Source organism: Coregonus lavaretus (assembly GCF_964263955.1).
Source record: "Coregonus lavaretus genome assembly, chromosome: 16".
NCBI classification, from domain to species: Eukaryota; Metazoa; Chordata; class Actinopteri; order Salmoniformes; family Salmonidae; genus Coregonus; species Coregonus lavaretus.
This window is the reverse complement of record NC_140003.1, coordinates 49968614-49991849: the sequence shown is the minus strand read 5'-3', so window position 1 is coordinate 49991849 and position 23236 is coordinate 49968614. Positions and strand designations below refer to the sequence as shown.

At 45.6% G+C, this 23236-nt stretch overlaps 1 protein-coding gene across 1 annotated transcript in view; it reads left to right on the top strand.

Moving 5' to 3' along the window:
* Nucleotides 1-23236, top strand: part of LOC311143887 (unconventional myosin-X-like) — a 199038-nt gene that overhangs the window by 38678 nt on the left and 137124 nt on the right. The window contains exons 2-7 of the mRNA XM_084179757.1: nucleotides 2723-2827; nucleotides 10540-10698; nucleotides 16796-16983; nucleotides 17714-17848; nucleotides 22289-22413; nucleotides 22652-22750. Of these exons, the coding sequence (XP_084035883.1) occupies nucleotides 2723-2827; nucleotides 10540-10698; nucleotides 16796-16983; nucleotides 17714-17848; nucleotides 22289-22413; nucleotides 22652-22750 (811 nt within the window). The remainder of the gene's footprint in view (nucleotides 1-2722; nucleotides 2828-10539; nucleotides 10699-16795; nucleotides 16984-17713; nucleotides 17849-22288; nucleotides 22414-22651; nucleotides 22751-23236) is intronic.

Genomic DNA, 23236 nt, shown 5'->3' with positions numbered 1-23236 from the left:
TGAGCAGGGTAGGGGTGTGAGCAGGGTGACTGTGAGCAGGGTAGGGGTGTGAGCAGGGTGACTGTGTGAGCAGGGTGGCTGTGTGAGCAGGGTGACTGTGTGAGCAGGGTGACTGTGTGAGCAGGGTAGGGGTGTGAGCAGGGTGACTGTGAGCAGGGTAGGGGTGTGAGCAGGGTGACTGTGTGAGCAGGGTGACTGTGTGAGCAGGGTGGCTGTGTGAGCAGGGTGACTGTGTGAGCAGGGTGACTGTGTGAGCAGGGTAGGGGTGTGAGCAGGGTGACTGTGAGCAGGGTAGGGGTGTGAGCAGGGTAGGGGTGTGAGCAGGGTGGCTGTGTGAGCAGGGTGACTGTGTGAGCAGGGTGGCTGTGTGAGCAGGGTAGGGGTGTGAGCAGGGTGACTGTGAGCAGGGTAGGGGTGTGAGCAGGGTAGGGGTGTGAGCAGGGTGACTGTGTGAGCAGGGTGGCTGTGTGAGCAGGGTGGCTGTGTGAGCAGGGTAGGGGTGTGAGCAGGGTGACTGTGAGCAGGGTAGGGGTGTGAGCAGGGTGACTGTGTGAGCAGGGTGACTGTGTGAGCAGGGTGGCTGTGTGAGCAGGGTGGCTGTGTGAGCAGGGTAGGGGTGTGAGCAGGGTGACTGTGTGAGCAGGGTGGCTGTGTGAGCAGGGTGACTGTGTGAGCAGGGTGACTGTGTGAGCAGGGTGGCTGTGTGAGCAGGGTGGCTGTGTGAGCAGGGTAGGGGTGTGAGCAGGGTGACTGTGTGAGCAGGGTGGCTGTGTGAGCAGGGTGGCTGTGTGAGCAGGGTAGGGGTGTGAGCAGGGTGACTGTGAGCAGGGTAGGGGTGTGAGCAGGGTGACTGTGTGAGCAGGGTGGCTGTGTGAGCAGGGTGACTGTGTGAGCAGGGTGACTGTGTGAGCAGGGTGGCTGTGTGAGCAGGGTAGGGGTGTGAGCAGGGTGACTGTGAGCAGGGTAGGGGTGTGAGCAGGGTGACTGTGAGCAGGGTAGGGGTGTGAGCAGGGTGACTGTGAGCAGGGTAGGGGTGTGAGCAGGGTGGCTGTGAGCAGGGTAGGGGTGTGAGCAGGGTGACTGTGAGCAGGGTAGGGGTGTGAGCAGGGTGACTGTGTGAGCAGGGTGACTGTGAGCAGGGTAGGGGTGTGAGCAGGGTAGGGGTGTGAGCAGGGTAGGGGTGTGAGCAGGGTGGCTTTGTGAGCAGGGTAGGGGTGTGAGCAGGGCGGGTGTGTGAGCAGGGTGACTGTGAGCAGGGTGACTGTTTGAGTAGGGTGGGGGTGTGAGCAGGGTGACTGTTTGAGCAGGGTGACTGTGTGAGCAGGGTGACTGTTTGAGCAGGGTAGGGGTGTGAGCAGGGTGACTGTTTGAGCAGGGTAGGGGTGTGAGCAGGGTAGGGGTGTGAGCAGGGTGACTGTTTGAGCAGGGTAGGGGTGTGAGCAGGGTAGGGGTGTGAGCAGGGCGGGTGTGTGAGCAGGGTGACTGTGTGAGCAGGGTGACTGTTTGAGCAGGGGAGGGGTGTGAGCAGGGTGACTGTGTGAGCAGGGTGACTGTGTGAGCAGGGGAGGGGTGTGAGCAGGGTGTAGTGTGGTGGCTAATGACTGTGTAGCAGCAGGATGGAGAGACAGACAGACTCAGATGGATGGCCAGAGGCTGACTCAGTAACTAGTCCAGTTAACTCTTCTGTTGGCAGATGATATCTTTCTAGCTAATGCTTTCTCTGAATGTTGATGTCTAGACCGTAGAACCATTCGTTTTTTCTCCTACTGTTGGTGTTATTCTGTTACCCCTCTGAGTGGCCCTTCACTTGACACAGATTAATGTGGTGTTATTCTGTTACCCCTCTGAGTGGCCCTTCACTTGACACAGATTCATGTGGTGTTATTCTGTTACCCCTCTGAGTGGCCCTTCACTTGACACAGATTCATGTGGTGTTATTCTGTTACCCCTCTGAGTGGCCCTTCACTTGACACAGATTCATGTGGTGTTATTCTGTTACCCTTCTGAGTGGCCTTTCACATGTCACAGATTAATGTGGTGTTATTCTGTTACCCCTCTGAGTGGCCCTTCACTTGACACAGATTCATGTGGTGTTATTCTGTTACCCCTCTGAGTGGCCCTTCACTTGACACAGATTCATGTGGTGTTATTCTGTTACCCCTCTGAGTGGCCCTTCACTTGACACAGATTCATGTGGTGTTATTCTGTTACCCCTCTGAGTGGCCCTTCACTTGACACAGATTCATGTGGTGTTATTCTGTTACCCCTCTGAGTGGCCGATTCATGTGGTGTTATTCTGTTACCCCTCTGAGTGGCCGATTCATGTGGTGTTATTCTCCCTTCACTTGTCTTGTGTTTAGCCAGAGGCAGCAGGTTCTAGTAACATGCCCACATATGATGATTTGGTTCTGTTGTTATGAGTCATGTTGTCTATCTATCTGTTGGGTTTCAGGGGCCCGTGTCTCATCATGTTGTGTTTCAGGGGCCTGTGTCTCATCATGTTGTGTTTCAGGGGCCCGTGTCTCATCATATTGTGTTTCAGGGGCCTGTGTCTCATCATGTTGTGTTTCAGGGGCCTTTGTCTCATCATGTTGTGTTTCAGGGGCCCGTGTCTCATCATGTTGTGTTTCAGGGACCTGTGTCTCATCATGTTGTGTTTCAGGGGCCTTTGTCTCATCATGTTGTGTTTCAGGGGCCCGTGTCTCATCATGTTGTGTTTCAGGGGGCCCGTGTCTGGCTGTGGGACAAAGAGCAGCTCCTTCCTGCTACTGTCAGCTCCTGTTCCCACGACGACGGATCCTTGGTCCTCACCACCAACTATGATGAGGTAAGAGGGACAAACTACAATTAATCAAATGGCACCCGGACTATTTATGTTGACCTCCCCCCCCCCCCCCCCCCTTTTGTTTTTACACTGCTGCTACTCGCTGTCTATTATCTATGCATAGTCACTTTACCCCTACCTACATGTACAAATTACCTCAACTAACCTATACCCCCGCACATTGACTCGGTACCGGTACCCCCTGTATATCCTCCCGAGTGGCGCAGTGGTCTAAGGCACTGCATCGCAGTGCTAGCTGTGCCACTAGAGATCCTGGTTCGAATCCAGGCTCTGTCGTAGCCGGCCACGACCGGGAGACCAATGGGGCGGCGCACAATTGGCCCAGCGTCGTCCAGGGTAGGGGAGGGAATGGCCGGCAGGGATGTAGCTCAGTTGGTAGAGCATGGCGTTTGCAACGCCAGGGTTGTGGGTTCGATTCCCACAGGGGGCCAGTATAAACAAATGATGTATGCACTCACTAACTGTAAGTCGCTCTGGATAAGAGCGTCTGCTAAATGACTTAAATGTAATGTAAATGTATATAGCCTCATTATTGTTATTTTATTGTGTTACTTTTTATTAGTTTTTACTTTAGTTTATTTAGTAAATATTTTCTTAACTCTATTTATTGAACTGCATTGTTGGTTAAGGGCTTGTAAAAATAAAAATAAATAAATATGTGTAAGTAAATAAGTGTAAGTAAGCATTTCACTGTAATCTGTTGTATTCGGCGCATGTGACAAATACAATTTTATTTTATTTCTATGTTTGCTGCTGCTGCATTGTGGGGAGGCGTTGCTTAGGTAACTGAAGATTAGTTTGCTACTAGGATCTTCTCTGGCTTCTTTACCCACAAAGTCATGAACCCCACCCATTTAAAAAATTGATCTTCTCAAAATTACGTTTTTAACCTAACCCTAACATTAACCCTAACCTTAAACACATTGCTAACCTTATGCCTAACCTAACCTTAAATTAATTTTTGTAACCAATTTTTACTTTGTGGCTGTGGAATCTGACTTTGTGGCTGTGGAATCTGACTTTGTGGCTGTGGAATCTGACTTTGTGGCTGTGGAATCTGACTTTGTGGCTGTGGAATCTGACTTTGTGGCTGTGGAAACTAGTGAAAACCCAACACTGTGCTTGTTTCAAGAAGGAGCAACAACGTTTCATCATGTTGTTAAGAGTCCATGTTATGGCAGAGACGGACTCAACCACAAGAACGCCCGGCCGTCCTGTCTTCAGTCAGACGTTTTTGGAATTTTCGATGCTCCCTGACTAGCTTCAATTTCGGTGATTATTAGCGAGCTGAACACAGTCAGGTAACTGTAAAAATGTACTGTAGAGCCATATGTTTGACAGCTTTGCTCTAGTTTATGACTGTCTTCAAAGGCCTCTCTTCCTTTTCATTGTCAAAGTCACTGAATTGTGTGAATCTGTGAACATTATAACCAGCTATGATAGAAGTTGTGTGGTTGACTGTGTGTGAGAGCATGATGCTTTCTGTGATGGGAAAGAGACCTACAGTAAGAATAGCAGGAATGGGCTTTACTCTACTCTGAGCCAAGCTGAGGCTAGCAGCATTATCTGCTGTTATCTGTTGGGTTGGAGGGAAACCTTGAGGCTAGCGGCATTATCTGTTGGGTTGGAGGGAAACCTTGAGGCTAGCGGCATTATCTGTTGGGTTGGAGGGAAACCTTGAGGCTAGCGGCATTATCTGTTGGGTTGGAGGGAAACCTTGAGGCTAGCGGCATTATCTGTTGGGTTGGAGGGAAACCTTGAGGCTAGCGGCATTATCTGTTGGGTTGGAGGGAAACCTTGAGGCTAGCGGCATTATCTGTTGGGTTGGAGGGAAACCTTGAGGCTAGCGGCATTATCTGTTGGGTTGGAGGGAAACCTTGAGGCTAGCGGCATTATCTGTTGGGTTGGAGGGAAACCTTGAGGCTAGCGGCATTATCTGTTGGGTTGGAGGGAAACCTTGAGGCTAGCGGCATTATCTGTTGGGTTGGAGGGAAACCTTGAGGCTAGCGGCATTATCTGTTGGGTTGGAGGGAAACCTTGAGGCTAGCGGCATTATCTGTTGGGTTGGAGGGAAACCTTGAGGCTAGCGGCATTATCTGTTGGGTTGGAGGGAAACCTTGAGGCTAGCGGCATTATCTGTTGGGTTGGAGGGAAACCTTGAGGCTAGCGGCATTATCTGTTGGGTTGGAGGGAAACCTTGAGGCTAGCGGCATTATCTGTTGGGTTGGAGGGAAACCTTGAGGCTAGCGGCATTATCTGTTGGGTTGGAGGGAAACCTTGAGGCTAGCGGCATTATCTGTTGGGTTGGAGGGAAACCTTGAGGCTAGCGGCATTATCTGTTGGGTTGGAGGGAAACCTTGAGGCTAGCGGCATTATCTGTTGGGTTGGAGGGAAACCTTGAGGCTAGCGGCATTATCTGTTGGGTTGGAGGGAAACCTTGAGGCTAGCGGCATTATCTGTTGGGTTGGAGGGAAACCTTGAGGCTAGCGGCATTATCTGTTGGGTTGGAGGGAAACCTTGAGGCTAGCGGCATTATCTGTTGGGTTGGAGGGAAACCTTGAGGCTAGCGGCATTATCTGTTGGGTTGGAGGGAAACCTTGAGGCTAGCGGCATTATCTGTTGGGTTGGAGGGAAACCTTGAGGCTAGCGGCATTATCTGTTGGGTTGGAGGGAAACCTTGAGGCTAGCGGCATTATCTGTTGGGTTGGAGGGAAACCTTGAGGCTAGCGGCATTATCTGTTGGGTTGGAGGGAAACCTTGAGGCTAGCGGCATTATCTGTTGGGTTGGAGGGAAACCTTGAGGCTAGCGGCATTATCTGTTGGGTTGGAGGGAAACCTTGAGGCTAGCGGCATTATCTGTTGGGTTGGAGGGAAACCTTGAGGCTAGCGGCATTATCTGTTGGGTTGGAGGGAAACCTTGAGGCTAGCGGCATTATCTGTTGGGTTGGAGGGAAACCTTGAGGCTAGCGGCATTATCTGTTGGGTTGGAGGGAAACCTTGAGGCTAGCGGCATTATCTGTTGGGTTGGAGGGAAACCTTGAGGCTAGCGGCATTATCTGTTGGGTTGGAGGGAAACCTTGAGGCTAGCGGCATTATCTGTTGGGTTGGAGGGAAACCTTGAGGCTAGCGGCATTATCTGTTGGGTTGGAGGGAAACCTTGAGGCTAGCGGCATTATCTGTTGGGTTGGAGGGAAACCTTGAGGCTAGCGGCATTATCTGTTGGGTTGGAGGGAAACCTTGAGGCTAGCGGCATTATCTGTTGGGTTGGAGGGAAACCTTGAGGCTAGCGGCATTATCTGTTGGGTTGGAGGGAAACCTTGAGGCTAGCGGCATTATCTGTTGGGTTGGAGGGAAACCTTGAGGCTAGCGGCATTATCTGTTGGGTTGGAGGGAAACCTTGAGGCTAGCGGCATTATCTGTTGGGTTGGAGGGAAACCTTGAGGCTAGCGGCATTATCTGTTGGGTTGGAGGGAAACCTTGAGGCTAGCGGCATTATCTGTTGGGTTGGAGGGAAACCTTGAGGCTAGCGGCATTATCTGTTGGGTTGGAGGGAAACCTTGAGGCTAGCGGCATTATCTGTTGGGTTGGAGGGAAACCTTGAGGCTAGCGGCATTATCTGTTGGGTTGGAGGGAAACCTTGAGGCTAGCGGCATTATCTGTTGGGTTGGAGGGAAACCTTGAGGCTAGCGGCATTATCTGTTGGGTTGGAGGGAAACCTTGAGGCTAGCGGCATTATCTGTTGGGTTGGAGGGAAACCTTGAGGCATACTCACGCGGCATTATCTGTTGGGTTGGAGGGAAACCTTGAGGCTAGCGGCATTATCTGTTGGGTTGGAGGGAAACCTTGAGGCTCTGGCAGGGAAACCTGAGGCTAGCGGCATTATCTGTTGGGTTGGAGGGAAACCTTGAGGCTAGCGGCATTATCTGTTGGGTTGGAGGAACCTTGAGGCTAGCGGCATTATCTGTTGGGGTTGGAGGGAAACCTTGAGGCTAGCGGCATTATCTGTTGGGTTGGAGGGAAACCTTGAGGCGGAAACCTTGAGGCTAGCGGCATTATCTGTTGGGTTGGAGGGAAACCTTTGTGTCTGAAGGATATCCTGTTTTAACAGCGGGAGGGAGGGAGAGAGAGAGATGAAGACAGAGAGAAAGAGGGGGGGAGAAAGAGAAAGGGAGGGGAGAGAGAGAGAGGAAGGGAGAGAGAGAACGAGAGCGAAAAGAGAGAGAGGAAGATGGGACATTGAAAATAGCCTCCTTAGATGTGAATGTCTAAATGTCCGCTGTGTGGGAAAGAGTCTTCCGGTTCAGCTGCTGTGTTGAAGAATTTTCCTTTACTGTATGTATAGCTTTAGACATTGGTCTGGTTTGGTTTGTTCTGGTTTGGTCTGGTTCGGTCTGTTCAGGTCTGGTCTGGTTTGGTCTGGTCTGGTTCGGTCTGTTCAGGTCTAGTCTGGTTCGGTCTGTTCAGATCTGGTCTGGTCTGGTCTGGTTTGGTCTGGTCTGGTTCGGTCTGTTCAGATCTGGTCTGGTCTGGTTTGGTCTGGTCTGGTTCGGTCTGTTCAGATCTGGTCTGGTCTGGTTCGGTCTGGTTTGGTCTGGTCTGGTTCGGTCTGTTCAGATCTGGTTTGGTCTGGTTTGGTCTGGTCTGGTTTGGTCTGGTCTGTTCTGGTCTGTTCAGATCTGGTCTGGTTTGGTCTGGTCTGGTATGGTCTGGTCTGGTTTGGTCTGGTTTGGTCTGGTTTGGGCTGGTTTGGTTTGGTCTGGTCTGGTCTGGTTTGGTCTGGTCTGGTCTGTTCTTAGACTGATGTTGCATCAGGTACTGGCTGTCCTGTATGTCGCTCCATGTTCCTAGACAGTTCTAATCCAAAGGCCCTTGGTTACCCCCAGAGCCCAAAAGACCCCTGCCCTGTCCCCATTCCTAGGCTCTGTCACCCAGCTGTCCTCCTCACCCGTACCCCAGGCTTCATGCTATTTCTGGAGGCCTCTGCTGTGCTGCTGTGAGGGTGGATCTAAACGTGGACAACATGTGTTCTAGTGGCAGCTAGCTCTGCTGATGTACTGAGTTTCTTCACGAGGTCACAGCTTAACTCTCAGCATGGCTGGAGTCTACTGAGTTTCTTCACGAGGTCACAGCTTAACTCTCAGCATGGCTGGAGTCTACTGAGTTTCTTCACGAGGTCACAGCTTAACTCTCAGCATGGCTGGAGTCTACTGAGTTTCTTCACGAGGTCACAGCTTAACTCTCAGCATGGCTGGAGTCTACTGAGTTTCTTCACGAGGTCACAGCTTAACTCTCAGCATGGCTGGAGTCTACTGAGTTTCTTCACGAGGTCACAGCTTAACTCTCAGCATGGCTGGAGTCTACTGAGTTTCTTCACGAGGTCACAGCTTAACTCTCAGCATGGCTGGAGTCTATCATCTTTACAGCATCTCTCCATCAGGCTGGGAATACACGCAGCCGTTCTCACTGAAGACATGATGATGATTTTATACAGGGTTAGGGTTAGGATTTGACATTATTCTACAGTGTTGAAGCAAAGCTATACTGTGTGTGTGACTGTAGAGACAGAAGAGATTTCAGTGTGCAGTGAGATGTAAAGCCTTCTCTGTCTGCCCTGAGGGCACAGGAGCTGGTAAATCTGAGGAGGCCAAGAGAACGCCCTGTGGAGAAACATGTTTTAGTCTCTGCTCTGTATATATCTCTCATGACAGAGACCGTTGTTTTCCCATGTCCAGAGAGACTGCTGATATAGCCTATATTTCTCTGTGTGTTCATGTGTGTGTTCCTCTGTGTGTTCCTGTGTGTGTTCCTCTGTGTGTTCCTTTGTGTATGTATATATATAGGAGAGTCCCATTCCCAGCCCGGTGGACTGGAATATCTGAGGTTTCCTTTTCTTAACAGCTGCTGACTACTATTATTAGTCTATAGTAGTGATGGGAAGTTCGGCTCTTTTTACTGACTGAACTTTTCGACTTGTTCAGTGAGACAAACAAATCTTTCGACTAATTTCGTTAATTTGAGTCAGTAATGCACAGAGCACGCAGGACCCCGTACCGGCGAACGATGAACTGAAAACTCGAAAGAGTCATGATTCTACACGCCCCTCGTTCAAATGTCCTTCACCATAGGGGGCTCATTGGAGCTGTCATTTGATTCTACAAGCCTCTCCTTCACCATAGGGGGCTCATTGGAGCTGTCATTTGATTCTACAAGCCTCTCCTTCACCATAGGGGGCTCATTGGAGCTGTCATTTGATTCTACAAGCCTCTCCTTCAGCGTAGGGGGCTCATTGGAGCTGTCATTTGATTCTACAAGCCTCTCCTTCACCATAGGGGGCTCATTGGAGCTGTCATTTGATTCTACAAGCCTCTCCTTCACCATAGGGGGCTCATTGGAGCTGTCATTTGATTCTACAAGCCTCTCCTTCACCATAGGGGGCTCATTGGAGCTGTCATTTGATTCTACAAGCCTCTCCTTCACCATAGGGGGCTCATTGGAGCTGTCATTTGATTCTACAAGCCTCTCCTTCACCATAGTGTAGCAGGTGATTTGGACGGAGTCAGGCGGTGTAAATCACAGAATAATGATTTATTTGGCCGACAGAGCGGTTCGTAGCAATGCGTAAAACAACTACAGTGCGACTTAACGGCGCACTGGGAAAAACAAAACACACGGGTGAACATCCCGGCGATAACGTACAATATGCTCCACCAAGCTAGCGACCACTCCACATGGAAACAATAACACACAAAGACATGGGGGCAGAGGGAACACTTAGACAGGGACTGATGAGAGGATATGAACCAGGTGTGTGTGAAAACAAGACAAAACAAATAGAATGATGAAAAGAGGAGCGGTGGCTAGAAGGCCAGTGATGACGAACGCCGAAGCCTGCCCAAACAAGGAGAGGAGGCAGCTTGGGCGGAAGTCGTGAGAGTACCCCCCCCTTGACGCACAGCGTCGGCACGATAGAGTGGAAATGGTAGAAGACTATCTCTTACTGCTACTCCTGCTGTGAGTTGTCCTGTAGTCCTGCTACTCCTGCTGTGAGGTGTCCTGTAGTCCTGCTACTCCTGCTGTGAGGTGTCCTGTAGTCCTGCTACTCCTGCTGTGAGTTGTCCTGTAGTCCTGCTACTCCTGCTGTGAGGTGTCCTGTAGTCCTGCTACTCCTGCTGTGAGGTGTCCTGTAGTCCTGCTACTCCTGCTGGGAGGTGTCCTGTAGTCCTGCTACTCCTGCTGTGAGGTGTCCTGTAGTCCTGCTACTCCTGCTGTGAGGTGTCCTGTAGTCCTGCTACTCCTGCTGTGAGGTGTCCTGTAGTCCTGCTACTCCTGCTGTGAGGTGTCCTGTAGTCCTGCTACTCCTGCTGGGAGGTGTCCTGTAGTCCTAAGTGGAGATAACTAACCACAGGAAAGATAACCCAATTGAGCCTTACTGTATGCCTACGCCTGCTGTGAGGTCAATGTCCTGTAGTCTCTGTGTTTCAGGTGATTTACCTGCAGCAGTAAAGCTAACTACCTGTTGTGTCTCTGTGTTTCAGGTGATTTACCTGCAGCAGTAAAGCTAACTACCTGTTGTGTCTCTGTGTCTCAGGTGATTTACCTGCAGCAGTAAAGCTAACTACCTGTTGTGTCTCTGTGTCTCAGGTGATGTACCTGCAGCAGTAAAGCTAACTACCTGTTGTGTCTCTGTGTTTCAGGTGACGTACCTGCAGCGGGCGGAGCTCAGCAGAGACAAGGTGTTTCCGATGCACCCCACCAGTATTAATGGAGTAGAGGACATGTCTACTCTGGCAGAGCTACACGAAGCTGCCATCATGCACAACCTCTACCTCCGCTACCAGAAGGACTGCATCTATGTAAGACACTGTTATAGACTAACCCTACCAGACAGATATCATCTATATAAGACTCTGTTATAGACTAACCCTACCAGACAGATATCATCTATATAAGACACTGTTATAGACTAGACTAACCCTACCAGACAGATATCATCTATATAAGACTCTGTTATAGACTAACCCTACCAGACAGATATCATCTATATAAGACACTGTTATAGACTAACCCTACCAGACAGATATCATCTATATAAGACTCTGTTATAGACTAACCCTACCAGACAGATATCATCTATATAAGACACTGTTATAGACTAACCCTACCAGACAGATATCATCTATATAAGACACTGTTATAGACTAACCCTACCAGACAGATATCATCTATATAAGACTCTGTTATAGACTAACCCTACCAGACAGATATCATCTATATAAGACACTGTTATAGACTAACCCTACCAGACAGATATCATCTATATAAGACACTGTTATAGACTAACCCTACCAGACAGATATCATCTATATAAGACTCTGTTATAGACTAACCCTACCAGACAGATATCATCTATATAAGACACTGTTATAGACTAACCCTACCAGACAGATATCATCTATATAAGACACTGTTATAGACTAACCCTACCAGACAGATATCATCTATATAAGACACTGTTATAGACTAGACTAACCCTACCAGACAGATATCATCTATATAAGACACTGTTATAGACTAACCCTACCAGACAGATATCATCTATATAAGACACTGTTATAGACTAACCCTACCAGACAGATATCATCTATATAAGACACTGTTATAGACTAGACTAACCCTACCAGACAGATATCATCTATATAAGACACTGTTATAGACTAACCCTACCAGACAGATATCATCTATATAAGACACTGTTATAGACTAACCCTACCAGACAGATATCATCTATATAAGACACTGTTATAGACTAACCCTACCAGACAGATATCATCTATATAAGACACTGTTATAGACTAACCCTACCAGACAGATATCATCTATATAAGACACTGTTATAGACTAACCCTACCAGACAGATATCATCTATATAAGACACTGTTATAGACTAACCCTACCAGACAGATATCATCTATATAAGACACTGTTATAGACTAGACTAACCCTACCAGGCAGATATCATCTATATAAGACACTGTTATAGACTAACCCTACCAGACAGATATCATCTATATAAGACACTGTTATAGACTAACCCTACCAGACAGATATCATCTATATAAGACACTGTTATAGACTAACCCTACCAGACAGATATCATCTATATAAGACTCTGTTATAGACTAACCCTACCAGACAGATATCATCTATATAAGACACTGTTATAGACTAACCCTACCAGACAGATATCATCTATATAAGACTCTGTTATAGACTAACCCTACCAGACAGATATCATCTATATAAGACTCTGTTATAGACTAACCCTACCAGACAGATATCATCTATATAAGACTCTGTTATAGACTAACCCTACCAGACAGATATCATCTATGTAAGACAATGTTTACAATCTTGTCTGCCAAACAGATCAGGGCCCTGTTTCCTGATAGCGATGGAACTTAGGCTTACAGGTGTTTTAACGATGCATTATGACGGCCAAAGATGTACAGTGGGGAAAAAAAGTATTTAGTCAGCCACCAATTGTGCAAGTTCTCCCACTTAAAAAGATGAGAGAGGCCTGTAATTTTCATCATAGGTACACGTCAACTATGACAGACAAATTGAGAAAAATAAATCCAGAAAATCACATTGTAGGATTTTTAATGAATGCATTTGCAAATTAAGGTGGAGAATAAGTATTTGGTCACCTACAAACAAGCAAGATTTCTGGCTCTCACAGGCCTATAACTTCTTCTTTAAGAGGCTCCTCTGTCCTCCACTCGTTACCTGTATTAATGGCACCTGTTTGAGCTTGTTATCAGTATAAAAGACACCTGTCCACAACCTCAAACAGTCACACTCCAAACTCCACTATGGCCAAGACCAAAGAGCTGTCAAAGGACACCAGAAACAAAATTGAAGACCTGCACCAGGCTGGGAAGACTGAATCTGCAATAGGTAAGCAGCTTGGTTTGAAGAAATCAACTGTGGGAGCAATTATTAGGAAATGGAAGACATACAAGACCACTGATAATCTCCCTCGATCTGGGGCTCCACGCAAGATCTCACCCCGTGGGGTCAAAATGATCACAAGAACGGTGAGCAAAAATCCCAGAACCACACGGGGGGACCTAGTGAATGACCTGCAGAGAGCTGGGACCAAAGTAACAAAGCCTACCATCAGTAACACACTACGCCGCCAGGGACTCAAATCCTGCAGTGCAGACGTGTCCCCCTGCTTAACCCAGTACATGTCCAGGCCCGTCTGAAGTTTGCTAGAGTGCATTTGGATGATCCAGAAGAGGATTGGGAGAATGTCATATGGTCAGATGAAACCAAAATAGAACTTTTTGGTAAAAACTCAACTCGTCGTGTTTGGAGGACAAAGAATGCTGAGTTGCATCCAAAGAACACCATACCTACTGTGAAGCATGGGGGTGGAAAAATCATGCTTTGGGGCTGTTTTTCTGCAAAGGGACCAGGACGACTGATCCGTGTAAAGGACAGAATGAATGGGGCCATGTATCGTGAGATTTTGAGTGAAAACCTCCTTCCATCAGCAAGGGCATTGAAGATGAAACGTGGCTGGGTCTTTCAGCATGACAATGATCCCAAACACACCGCCCGGGCAACGAAGGAGTGGCTTCGTAAGAAGCATTTCAAGGTCCTGGAGTGGCCTAGCCAGTCTCCAGATCTCAACCCCATAGAAAATCTTTGGAGGGAGTTGAAAGTCCGTGTTGCCCAGCGACAGCCCCAAAACATCACTGCTCTAGAGGAGATCTGCATGGAGGAATGGGCCAAAATACCAGCAACAGTGTGTGAAAACCTTGTGAAGACTTACAGAAAACGTTTGACCTGTGTCATTGCCAACAAAGGGTATATAACAAAGTATTGAGAAACTTTTGATATTGACCAAATACTTATTTTCCACCATAATTTGCAAATAAATTCATAAAAAGTCCTACAATGTGATTTTCTGGATTTATTTTCTCATTTTGTCTGTCATAGTTGACGTGTACCTATGATGAAAATTACAGGCCTCTCTCGTCTTTTTAAGTGGGAGAACTTGCACAATTGGTGGCTGACTAAATACTTTTTCCCCCCACTGTATTTCCAAAACAACAGAGGCTAAGTGCTTCGTTGAGTCATGTGTCCATACTGACAGGTTGGACAGAAAGGGAGCGCTGCTCTCAGATCAGCTTTCTCCGTTCAAATCTTACCTTAACATTATAATTATTCCACAATACTGACGACGAATCGGCTCCTACAGAGATATTATAACCTATAATGGCTGCATATTAAGTCAGCTTATTCTAATGCTTACCCTATAATGATGCACTAAATCACAGATTCATTTGGCACATCATTGTGGAAATATTGTTACACATCATGAAATACTGTATATTAAAACAAATACTACAGACAGGGTTGGCTACAAATAGAACTCAATTGACTGAACATTAAATAGATTTTAATATGATTTAAATATGCTTATCCGTAGCCTATAGCCTACTGGATTCATTTCTTAATGCAGTCTTCTTGGTTTCTGTTTGAAGCATATTTTTTATCAAAATGCAAAGACATTGGCAACTTTATATTTGTAGTCGACTTCGTTCCAAAGTTATTGTCGGTCACAGAGAGACCTATAAACAGTTTGATTCTATGTTTAGTGGAGATTTTCTATGTATAAGGTGACATGGAAGGGTAAAAAATCATCTAATGACGCGCTTAGCTGTCCTAACCTTAGGATGCTTTTGGGGAACCGGGCCCTGGACCATAGTACCTCCCCTGGAGATAGAAAGTGACAGAGTGAACTGCTCTGTATTTGAGCTGGTCAATTAAATCATTTCAATAGCCAATATCTTTTTGTTTTACAATGTATCTTTCACTAGGCTAGAGCATCCCACAGGACAATTATCAATCAATCAAATATATTTATAAAGCTCTTTTCTACATCAGCAGATGTCACAAAGTGCTTATACAGAAACCCAGCCTAAAACCCCAAACAGCAGCAATACAGATGTAAATCATTGTTGAACAGCCACACATCTTCCAACAGGACAATGATCATCCTAATCTCATCATCCAGACTCCTTGCTCTGGCCAAACGCTAGGCCACGCCCACGGACGTTCATTTCTTCTCCACAATGAGTCTGGATCTGAGTACCTCCCCGACGATTTCTAGAACGCAAACACATTCTAACCGTTCTGATTGGTCCCAGAAACCGATGGGTTGGACCAGAGCCAGAACACACAGCGTAAAGCTGATATTGGTTAGAGATGATCCAATTGCTGATGACTTTGTTTTGTACAACACCCCTCATTTTGACGTCACCACAAACTACTTCACTGATGGCAGTCTCAGACTGAAGGATGTAGATAGTGCAGTGGAAGAATTCAGGTTTGAGTTGTCAGGTTAGGCTTTTAGTGGGCTGGTTCTATTTCATACAATCTGATGTCATTGGAAACAAAATGACCCACTAACCCACTTTACCCAGGCTGCTTTCCACTCAAACTGAATTATACAACAAGTCATGATTGATTCCTATAATAATAATACTGTAAGTACAAACCTTACCAACTAGTTGTATATTAATGGCACTGGGTCTTACATTCCATTGAACTGTATCTTAGAATGCTACAGTATTGACCTGAGGTATTTTAATACAGGGAATAGAACAGTGGAATTTATCTTAGAATGCTACGGTATTGACCTGAGGTATTTTAATACAGGGAATAGAACAGTGGAATTTATCTTAGAATGCTACAGTATTGACCTGAGGTATTTAATACAGGGAATAGAACAGTAGAATTTATCTTAGAATGCTACGGTATTGACCTGAGGTATTTAATACAGGGAATAGAACAGTGGAATTTATCTTAGAATGCTACAGTATTGACCTGAGGTATTTAATACAGGGAATAGAACAGTGGAATTTATCTTAGAATGCTACAGTATTGACCTGAGGTATTTAATACAGGGAATAGAACAGTGGAATTTATCTTAGAATGCTACAGTATTGACCTGAGGTATTTAATACAGGGAATAGAACAGTAGAATTTATCTTAGAATGCTACGGTATTGACCTGAGGTATTTAATACAGGGAATAGAACAGTGGAATTTATCTTAGAATGCTACAGTATTGACCTGAGGTATTTAATACAGGGAATAGAACAGTGGAATTTATCTTAGAATGCTACAGTATTGACCTGAGGTATTTAATACAGGGAATAGAACAGTGGAATTTATCTTAGAATGCTACAGTATTGACCTGAGGTATTTAATACAGGGAATAGAACAGTGGAATTTATCTTAGAATGCTACAGTATTGACCTGAGGTATTTAATACAGGGAATAGAACAGTGGAATTTATCTTAGAATGCTACAGTATTGACCTGAGGTATTTTAATACAGGGAATAGAACAGTGGAATTTATCTTAGAATGCTACAGTATTGACCTGAGGTATTTAATACAGGGAATAGAACAGTGGAATTTATCTTAGAATGCTACGGGATTGACCTGAGGTATTTAATACAGGGAATAGAACAGTGGAATTTATCTTAGAATGCTACGGGATTGACCTGAGGTATTTAATACAGGGAATAGAACAGTGGAATTTATCTTAGAATGCTACAGTATTGACCTGAGGTATTTTAATACAGGGAATAGAACAGTGGAATTTATCTTAGAATGCTACGGGATTGACCTGAGGTATTTTAATACAGGGAATAGAACAGTGGAATTTGACTCTGAACTAATCTCTCATTGCTGAGGCAGAGTTTGCTGTACTACTTTTGACCAAGGTTGTTTCCTGTCAGGGTGGATTGTTGTTTTGTTAAGCTGATCAGATGGTATCCATCTCTATCTCTCTGTCCCTGTTTCAGTAAATTATCTACGCAGTAAAGAAGACTGAGCTAAAAATGTCATCCCATGCCCCCTCCCCCCCAGACCAACATAGGGTCTATCCTGGCAGCAGTGAACCCCTATAAGCAGATCCCAGGTCTGTATGACCCAGAAGCAGTAGGCCTGTATAGTAGACACCACCTGGGAGAGCTGCCCCCTCACATCTTCGCTGTGGCCAACGAGTGTTACCGCTGCCTCTGGAAGAGGCACGACAGCCAGTGTGTTCTCATCAGGTCAGTTCACCAAGGGGCTTGGGGACCCTCATGGCATTAACTAGTAGCTAATCACAACAGACTAGAGACTCCAACACACACACAAACACACACACAAACACACACACACACACACACACACACACACACACAAACACACACACACAAGTAGTTTAATACATGGTGAACTTGTACTGAACCCCATTTAGTGTATATAGTCATATGTCATGTATATAGTCATATGTCATGTATATAGTCATATGTCATGTATATAGTCATATGTCATGTATATAGTCATATGTCATGTATATAGATAGCTGACATATGCGTGTGTGTATCTCCATGTATATAGATAGCTGACATGCGTGTGTGTATCTCCATGTATATAGATAGCTGACATGCGTGTGTGTATCTCCATGTATATAGATAGACACACGCATGTCAGCTATCTCCATGTATATAGATAGCTGACATGCGTGTGTGTATCTCCATGTATATAGATAGCTGACATGCGTGTGTGTATCTCCATGTATATTGATAGCTGACATGCGTGTGTCTATCTCCATGTATATAGATAGCTGACATGCGTGTGTCTATCTCCATGTATATAGATAGCTGACATGCGTGTGTGTATCTCCATGTATATAGATAGCTGACATGCGTGTGTCTATCTCCATGTATATAGATAGCTGACATGTGTGTGTCTATCTCCATGTATATAGATAGCTGATATCTGTGTGTGTATCTCCAGCGGCGAATCAGGAGCGGGAAAGACAGAGAGTACCAAGCTGCTGCTCCAGTTCCTGTCTGTGATGTCACAGAAGTCTGCCGGGACAGCCCCCTCTGAGAGGAGCACCCGCGTGGAGCAGGCCATCGTACAGAGCAGGTAACTGATAGCCTCTACCGGTACCCCCTGTATATAGCCTCTACCGGTACCCCCTGTATATAGCCTCTACCGGTACCCCCTGTATATAGCCTCTACCGGTACCCCCTGTATATAGCCTCGGTACCGGTACCCCCTGTATATAGCCTCTACCGGTACCCCTTGTATATAGCCTCGGTACCGGTACCCCCTGTATATAGCCTCGGTACCGGTACCCCCTGTATATAGCCTCGGTACCGGTACACCCTGTATATAGCCTCTCTAGGAGACTAACCCGTACCCCCTCACATTGACTCGGTACCGGTACCCCCTGTATATAGCCTCGGTACCGGTACCCCCTGTATATAGCCTCGGTACCGGTACCCCCTGTATATAGCCTCTACCGGTACCCCCTGTATATAGCCTCTACCGGTACCCCCTGTATATAGCCTCTACCGGTACCCCCTGTATATAGCCTCTACCGGTACCCCCTGTATATAGCCTCTACCGGTACCCCCTGTATATAGCCTCGGTACCGGTACCCCCTGTATATAGCCTCGGTACCGGTACCCCCTGTATATAGCCTCGGTACCGGTACCCCCTGTATATAGCCTCGGTACCGGTACCCCCTGTATATAGCCTCATTATTGGTATTTTGTGTTATTTTATTAACTCTTTCTTAAAACTGCTTAGTTGGTTAAGGGCTTGTAAGTAAGCATTTCATGGTAAGCTGTTGTATTTGGCACAAGTGACAAATAAAATGTGATTTGATTTGATTTATTTTTTTATTGATCGATTGTTCAAGCCCAGGTCAATGATGGTCTATCAGTCTATACTGTCTGTCTGTCGGTCCATGATGGTCTGTCTCTCTTTCTGTCCATGATGGTCTGTCTCTCTTTCTGTCCATGATGGTCTGTCTCTCTTTCTGTCCATGATGGTCTGTCTCTCTTTCTGTCCATGATGGTCTGTCTCTCTTTCTGTCCATGATGGTCTGTCTCGCTTTCTGTCCATGATGGTCTGTCTCTCTTTCTGTCCATGATGGTCTGTCTCTCTTTCTGTCCATGATGGTCTGTCTCGCTTTCTGTCCATGATGGGTTGTGGATGGGTATTCCAGCATGACAATGACCCAAAACACATGGCCAAGGCAACAAAGGAGTGCCTCAAGAAGAAGCACATTAAGGTCCTGGAGTGGCCTAGCCAGTCTCCAGACTTTAATCCCATAGAAATTCTGTGGAGGGAGCTGAAGGCTTGAGTTGCCAAACGTCAGCCTCGAAACCTTAATGACTTGGAGAAGATCTGCAAAGAGGAGTGGGACAAAATCCCTCCTGAGATGTGTGCAAACCTGGTGGCCAACTACAAGAAACGTCTGACCTCTGTGATTGCCAACAAGGGTTTTGCCACCAAGTACTAAGTAATGTTTTGCAGAGGGGTCAAATACTTATTTCCCATGAAGACCAAAGAGCTCTCCAAACAGGTCAGGGACAACGTTGTGGAGAAGTACAGATCAGGGTTGGGTTATAAAAAAATATCAGAAACTTTGAACATCCCACAGAGCACCATTTAAATCCATTATTAAAAAATGGAAAGAATATGGCACCACAACAAACCTGCCAAGAGAGGGCCGCCCACCAAAACTCACAGACCAGGCAAGGAGGGCATTAATCAGAGAGGATACAAAGAGACCAAAGATAACCCTGAAGGAGCTACAAAGCTCCACAGCGGAGATTGGAGTATCTGTCCATAGGACCACTTTAAGCCGTACACTCCACAGAGCTGGGCTTTACGGAAGAGTAGCCAGAATAAAGCCATTGCTTAAAGAAAAAAATAAGCAAACACGTTTGGTGTTCGCCAAAAGGCATGTGGGAGACACCCCAAACATATGGAAGAAGGTACTCTGGTCAGATGAGACTAAAATTGAGCTTTTTGGCCATCAAGGAAAACGCTATGTCTGGCGCAAACCCAACACCTCTCATCCCCCCAAGAACACCAGAAGCATGGTGGTGGCAGCATCATGCTGTGGGGATGTTTTTCATCGGCAGGGACTGGGAAACTGGTCAGAATTTAAGGAATGATGTTTCAGTCTTCCAGAGATTTGAGACTGGGGCGGAGGTTCACCTTCCAGCAAGACAATGACCCTAAGCATACTGCTAAAGCAAAACTCAAGTGGTTTAAGTGGAAACGTTTAAATGTCTTGGAATGGCCTAGTCAAAGCCCAGACCTCAATCCAATTGAGAATCTGTGGTTTGACTTAAAGATTGCTGTACACCAGCGGAACCCATCCAACTTGAAGGAGCTGGAGCAGTTTTGCCTTGAAGAATGGGCAAAAATCCCAGTGGCTAGATGTGCCAAGCTTATAGAGACATACCCCAAGAGACTTGCAGCTATAATTGCTGCAAAAGGTGGCTCTACAAAGTATTGACTTTGGGGGGGTAAATAGTTCTGTTTTTTTGTCTTATTTCTTGTTTGTTTCACAATAAAATATATCTTCAAAGTGGTAGGCATGTTGTGTAAATCAAATGATACAAACCCCCCAAAAATCCAGGTTTTAAGGCAACAAAATAGGAAAAATGCCAAGGGGGGTGAATACTTTCGCAATACTTTCTCTCTCTCTCTCTCTCTCTCTCCCCAAATGTCTTTATTGGCATGGGAAACGTGTGTTAACATTGCCAAAGCAAGTGAAATCGAAAATAAACAAAAGTGAAATAAACAATAAAAAATGAACAGTAAACATTACACTCAGAAGTTCCAAAGGAATAGAGACATTTAAAATGTCATATTATGTATATATACAGTGTTGTAACAATGTGCAAATAGTTAAAGTACAAATGGGAAAATAAATAAACATAAATATGGGTTTTATTTACAATGGTGTTTGTTCTTCACTGGTTGCCCTTTTCTTGTGGCAACAGGTCACAAATCTTGCTGCTGTGATGGCACACTGTGGTATTTCACCCAATAGATAAGGGAGTTTATCAAAATTGGATTTGTTTTCAAATTCTTTATGGGTCTGTGTAATCTGAGGGAAATATGTGTCTCTAATATGGTCATACATTTGGCAGGAGGTTAGGAAGTGCAGCTCAGTTTCCACCTCATTTTGTGGGCAGTGTGCACATAGCCTGTCTTCTCTTGAGAGCCAGGTCTGCCAGGTGAGAGAGGCCACCTGGCAGGTCATATGTCATGTATATAGTCATATGTCATGTATATAGTCATATGTCATGTATATAGTCATATGTCATGTATATTGTCATATGTCATGTATATTGTCATATATATGTATATGGCCTCTCTCAATAGCAAGACTATGCTCACTGAGTCTGTACATAGTCAAAAGCTTTCCTTAATTTTGGGTCAGTGGTCAGGTATTCTGCCACTGTGTACTCTCTGTTTAGGGCCAAATAGCATTCTAGTTTGCTCTGTTTTTTTTGTTAGTTATTTCCAATGTGTCAAGTAATTCTCTTTTTGTTTTCTAATGATTTGGTTGGGTCTAATTGTGTTGTTGTCCTGGGGCTCTGTGGGGTCTGTTTGTGTTTGTGAACAGAGCCCCAGGACCAGCTTGCTTAGGGAACCCTTCTCCAGGTTCATCTCTCTGTGTCTCTCTCTGTATCTCTCTCTCTCTCGTTCTCACTCTCGCTCTCTCTCTCTCTCGCTCTCCATCTCTTTTTCACCATCTCTCTTTCTCTCTGAGGATTGAATGTTGAAGTACTACTATAGGGTCTTACACCCAGTAAAGGGGATTTTAAAGCCGATGCTCCTCTGTGTGTCAATCCTATTCCGTTCGGAGCTCCAACCAGCTGTCAGTGTTGCTGCAAACCGTGACAGAAAAGACATGCCAAATTTTAAAAAGATATGACACCATGTCTAGTCATGGTTTATGTAGATGGTCTGGCAGTCAATAAATAATTTAAAAGTGAAACCAGTCCTTTCTCTGTCCAGTTTTAACTGAAATTCCCTAACACGAACTTCACTGGCTAGCTAACTAGTGTAGCTCATCCCTAGCTTGGTTAGCTAGCTTGCTAGCTTGATAAAACAGGGTTGGCAAATAGGCAACATTTTGGCTAGCTAGCTTAATTGTACAGCCAGTATTTTGTCTATATCGAAGCTGTTACAAAAGAAACAAATAATAATTTATGAAACCGTGATGTGATGTAGGCAGGATGACTATGACCTATGACAGGATTGTATGTTGTTTCAATTTTGTTTGAATTGCTTTGTGTATCAGAAAAGTTGCTTTAGATGATGTCACTTGCAACTTGCATCTGCAACAGAAATTGCGTCCAAATTGCTTTGTGTGACACTGGCTTAAAATTCTAAATGATCTCTCTCTGTCTCTCTCTCTCTCTTTCTTTCTTTCTTTCTTTCTTTCTTTCTTTCTTTCTTTCTTTCTTTCTTTCTTTCTTTCTTTCTTTCTTTCTTTCTTTCTTTCTTTCTTTCTTTCTTTCTTTCTTTCTTTCTTTCTTTCTCCAGCCCCATCATGGAGGCGTTTGGGAATGCCAAGACGGTTTACAACAACAACTCTTCCCGCTTTGGGAAGTTCATCCAGCTCCACTTCTCCCAGAGTGGGAACATCCAAGGAGGATGCATCATCGACTGTATCCTTTCATTTACCACATTAACGTAATGAGGACCTATTAAGACTACCTTACTGTTTTGCTTTACAGTAACATACTGAGGCCTGGACTCAACCTGTTACCACTAATGGACCTTACTGAGGCCCAAGACCAAGACCTTTTGCCATGAATGTACTGAGGCCTGGACCTTACTGTGATGTCTGGTATGGCTTAGAGATGTATCTATCTGTCTTTGTTTTCCTTAACTTTAACCCTTCAGATTTACTTGAAAAGAACCGTGTGGTGAGGCAGAACCCTGGAGAGAGGAACTATCATATCTTCTATGCTCTGCTGGCCGGGGCAGACAAGGACCACAGAGGTACGTTCATTCATACAGAGACTCCTTGACTGGAGTAGAGTTATTGCAACACTTGTATGGAATCATTGGAGGCTGGTGAAGGGAGGACGGCTCATAGTAATGGCTGGAATGGAATCAATGGAACGGTATCAAACACATGGAAACCATGTTTCTAAGTGACACCAGCCTCCACTGTACAGAATCAACTAAAGTGCCTCACTTGCTCAAGAAGCGGTACCAGACATTCAAAGTGGTACCGATGCACCAGTATACTGCTGCTACTGTCTATTATCTATCCTGTTGTCTAGTCACTTTACCCCTACCTACAGTATACTGCTGCTACTGTCTATTATCTATCCTGTTGTCTGAGTTAGGAAGGACGCCTTTACCTTTGCAGTGACCGGGTGTATTGATACACCATCCAAAATGTAATTAATGACTTCACCATGCTCAAAGGGATATTCAATATCTGCTTTTTTTTTTATTACCTATCTACCAATAGGTGCC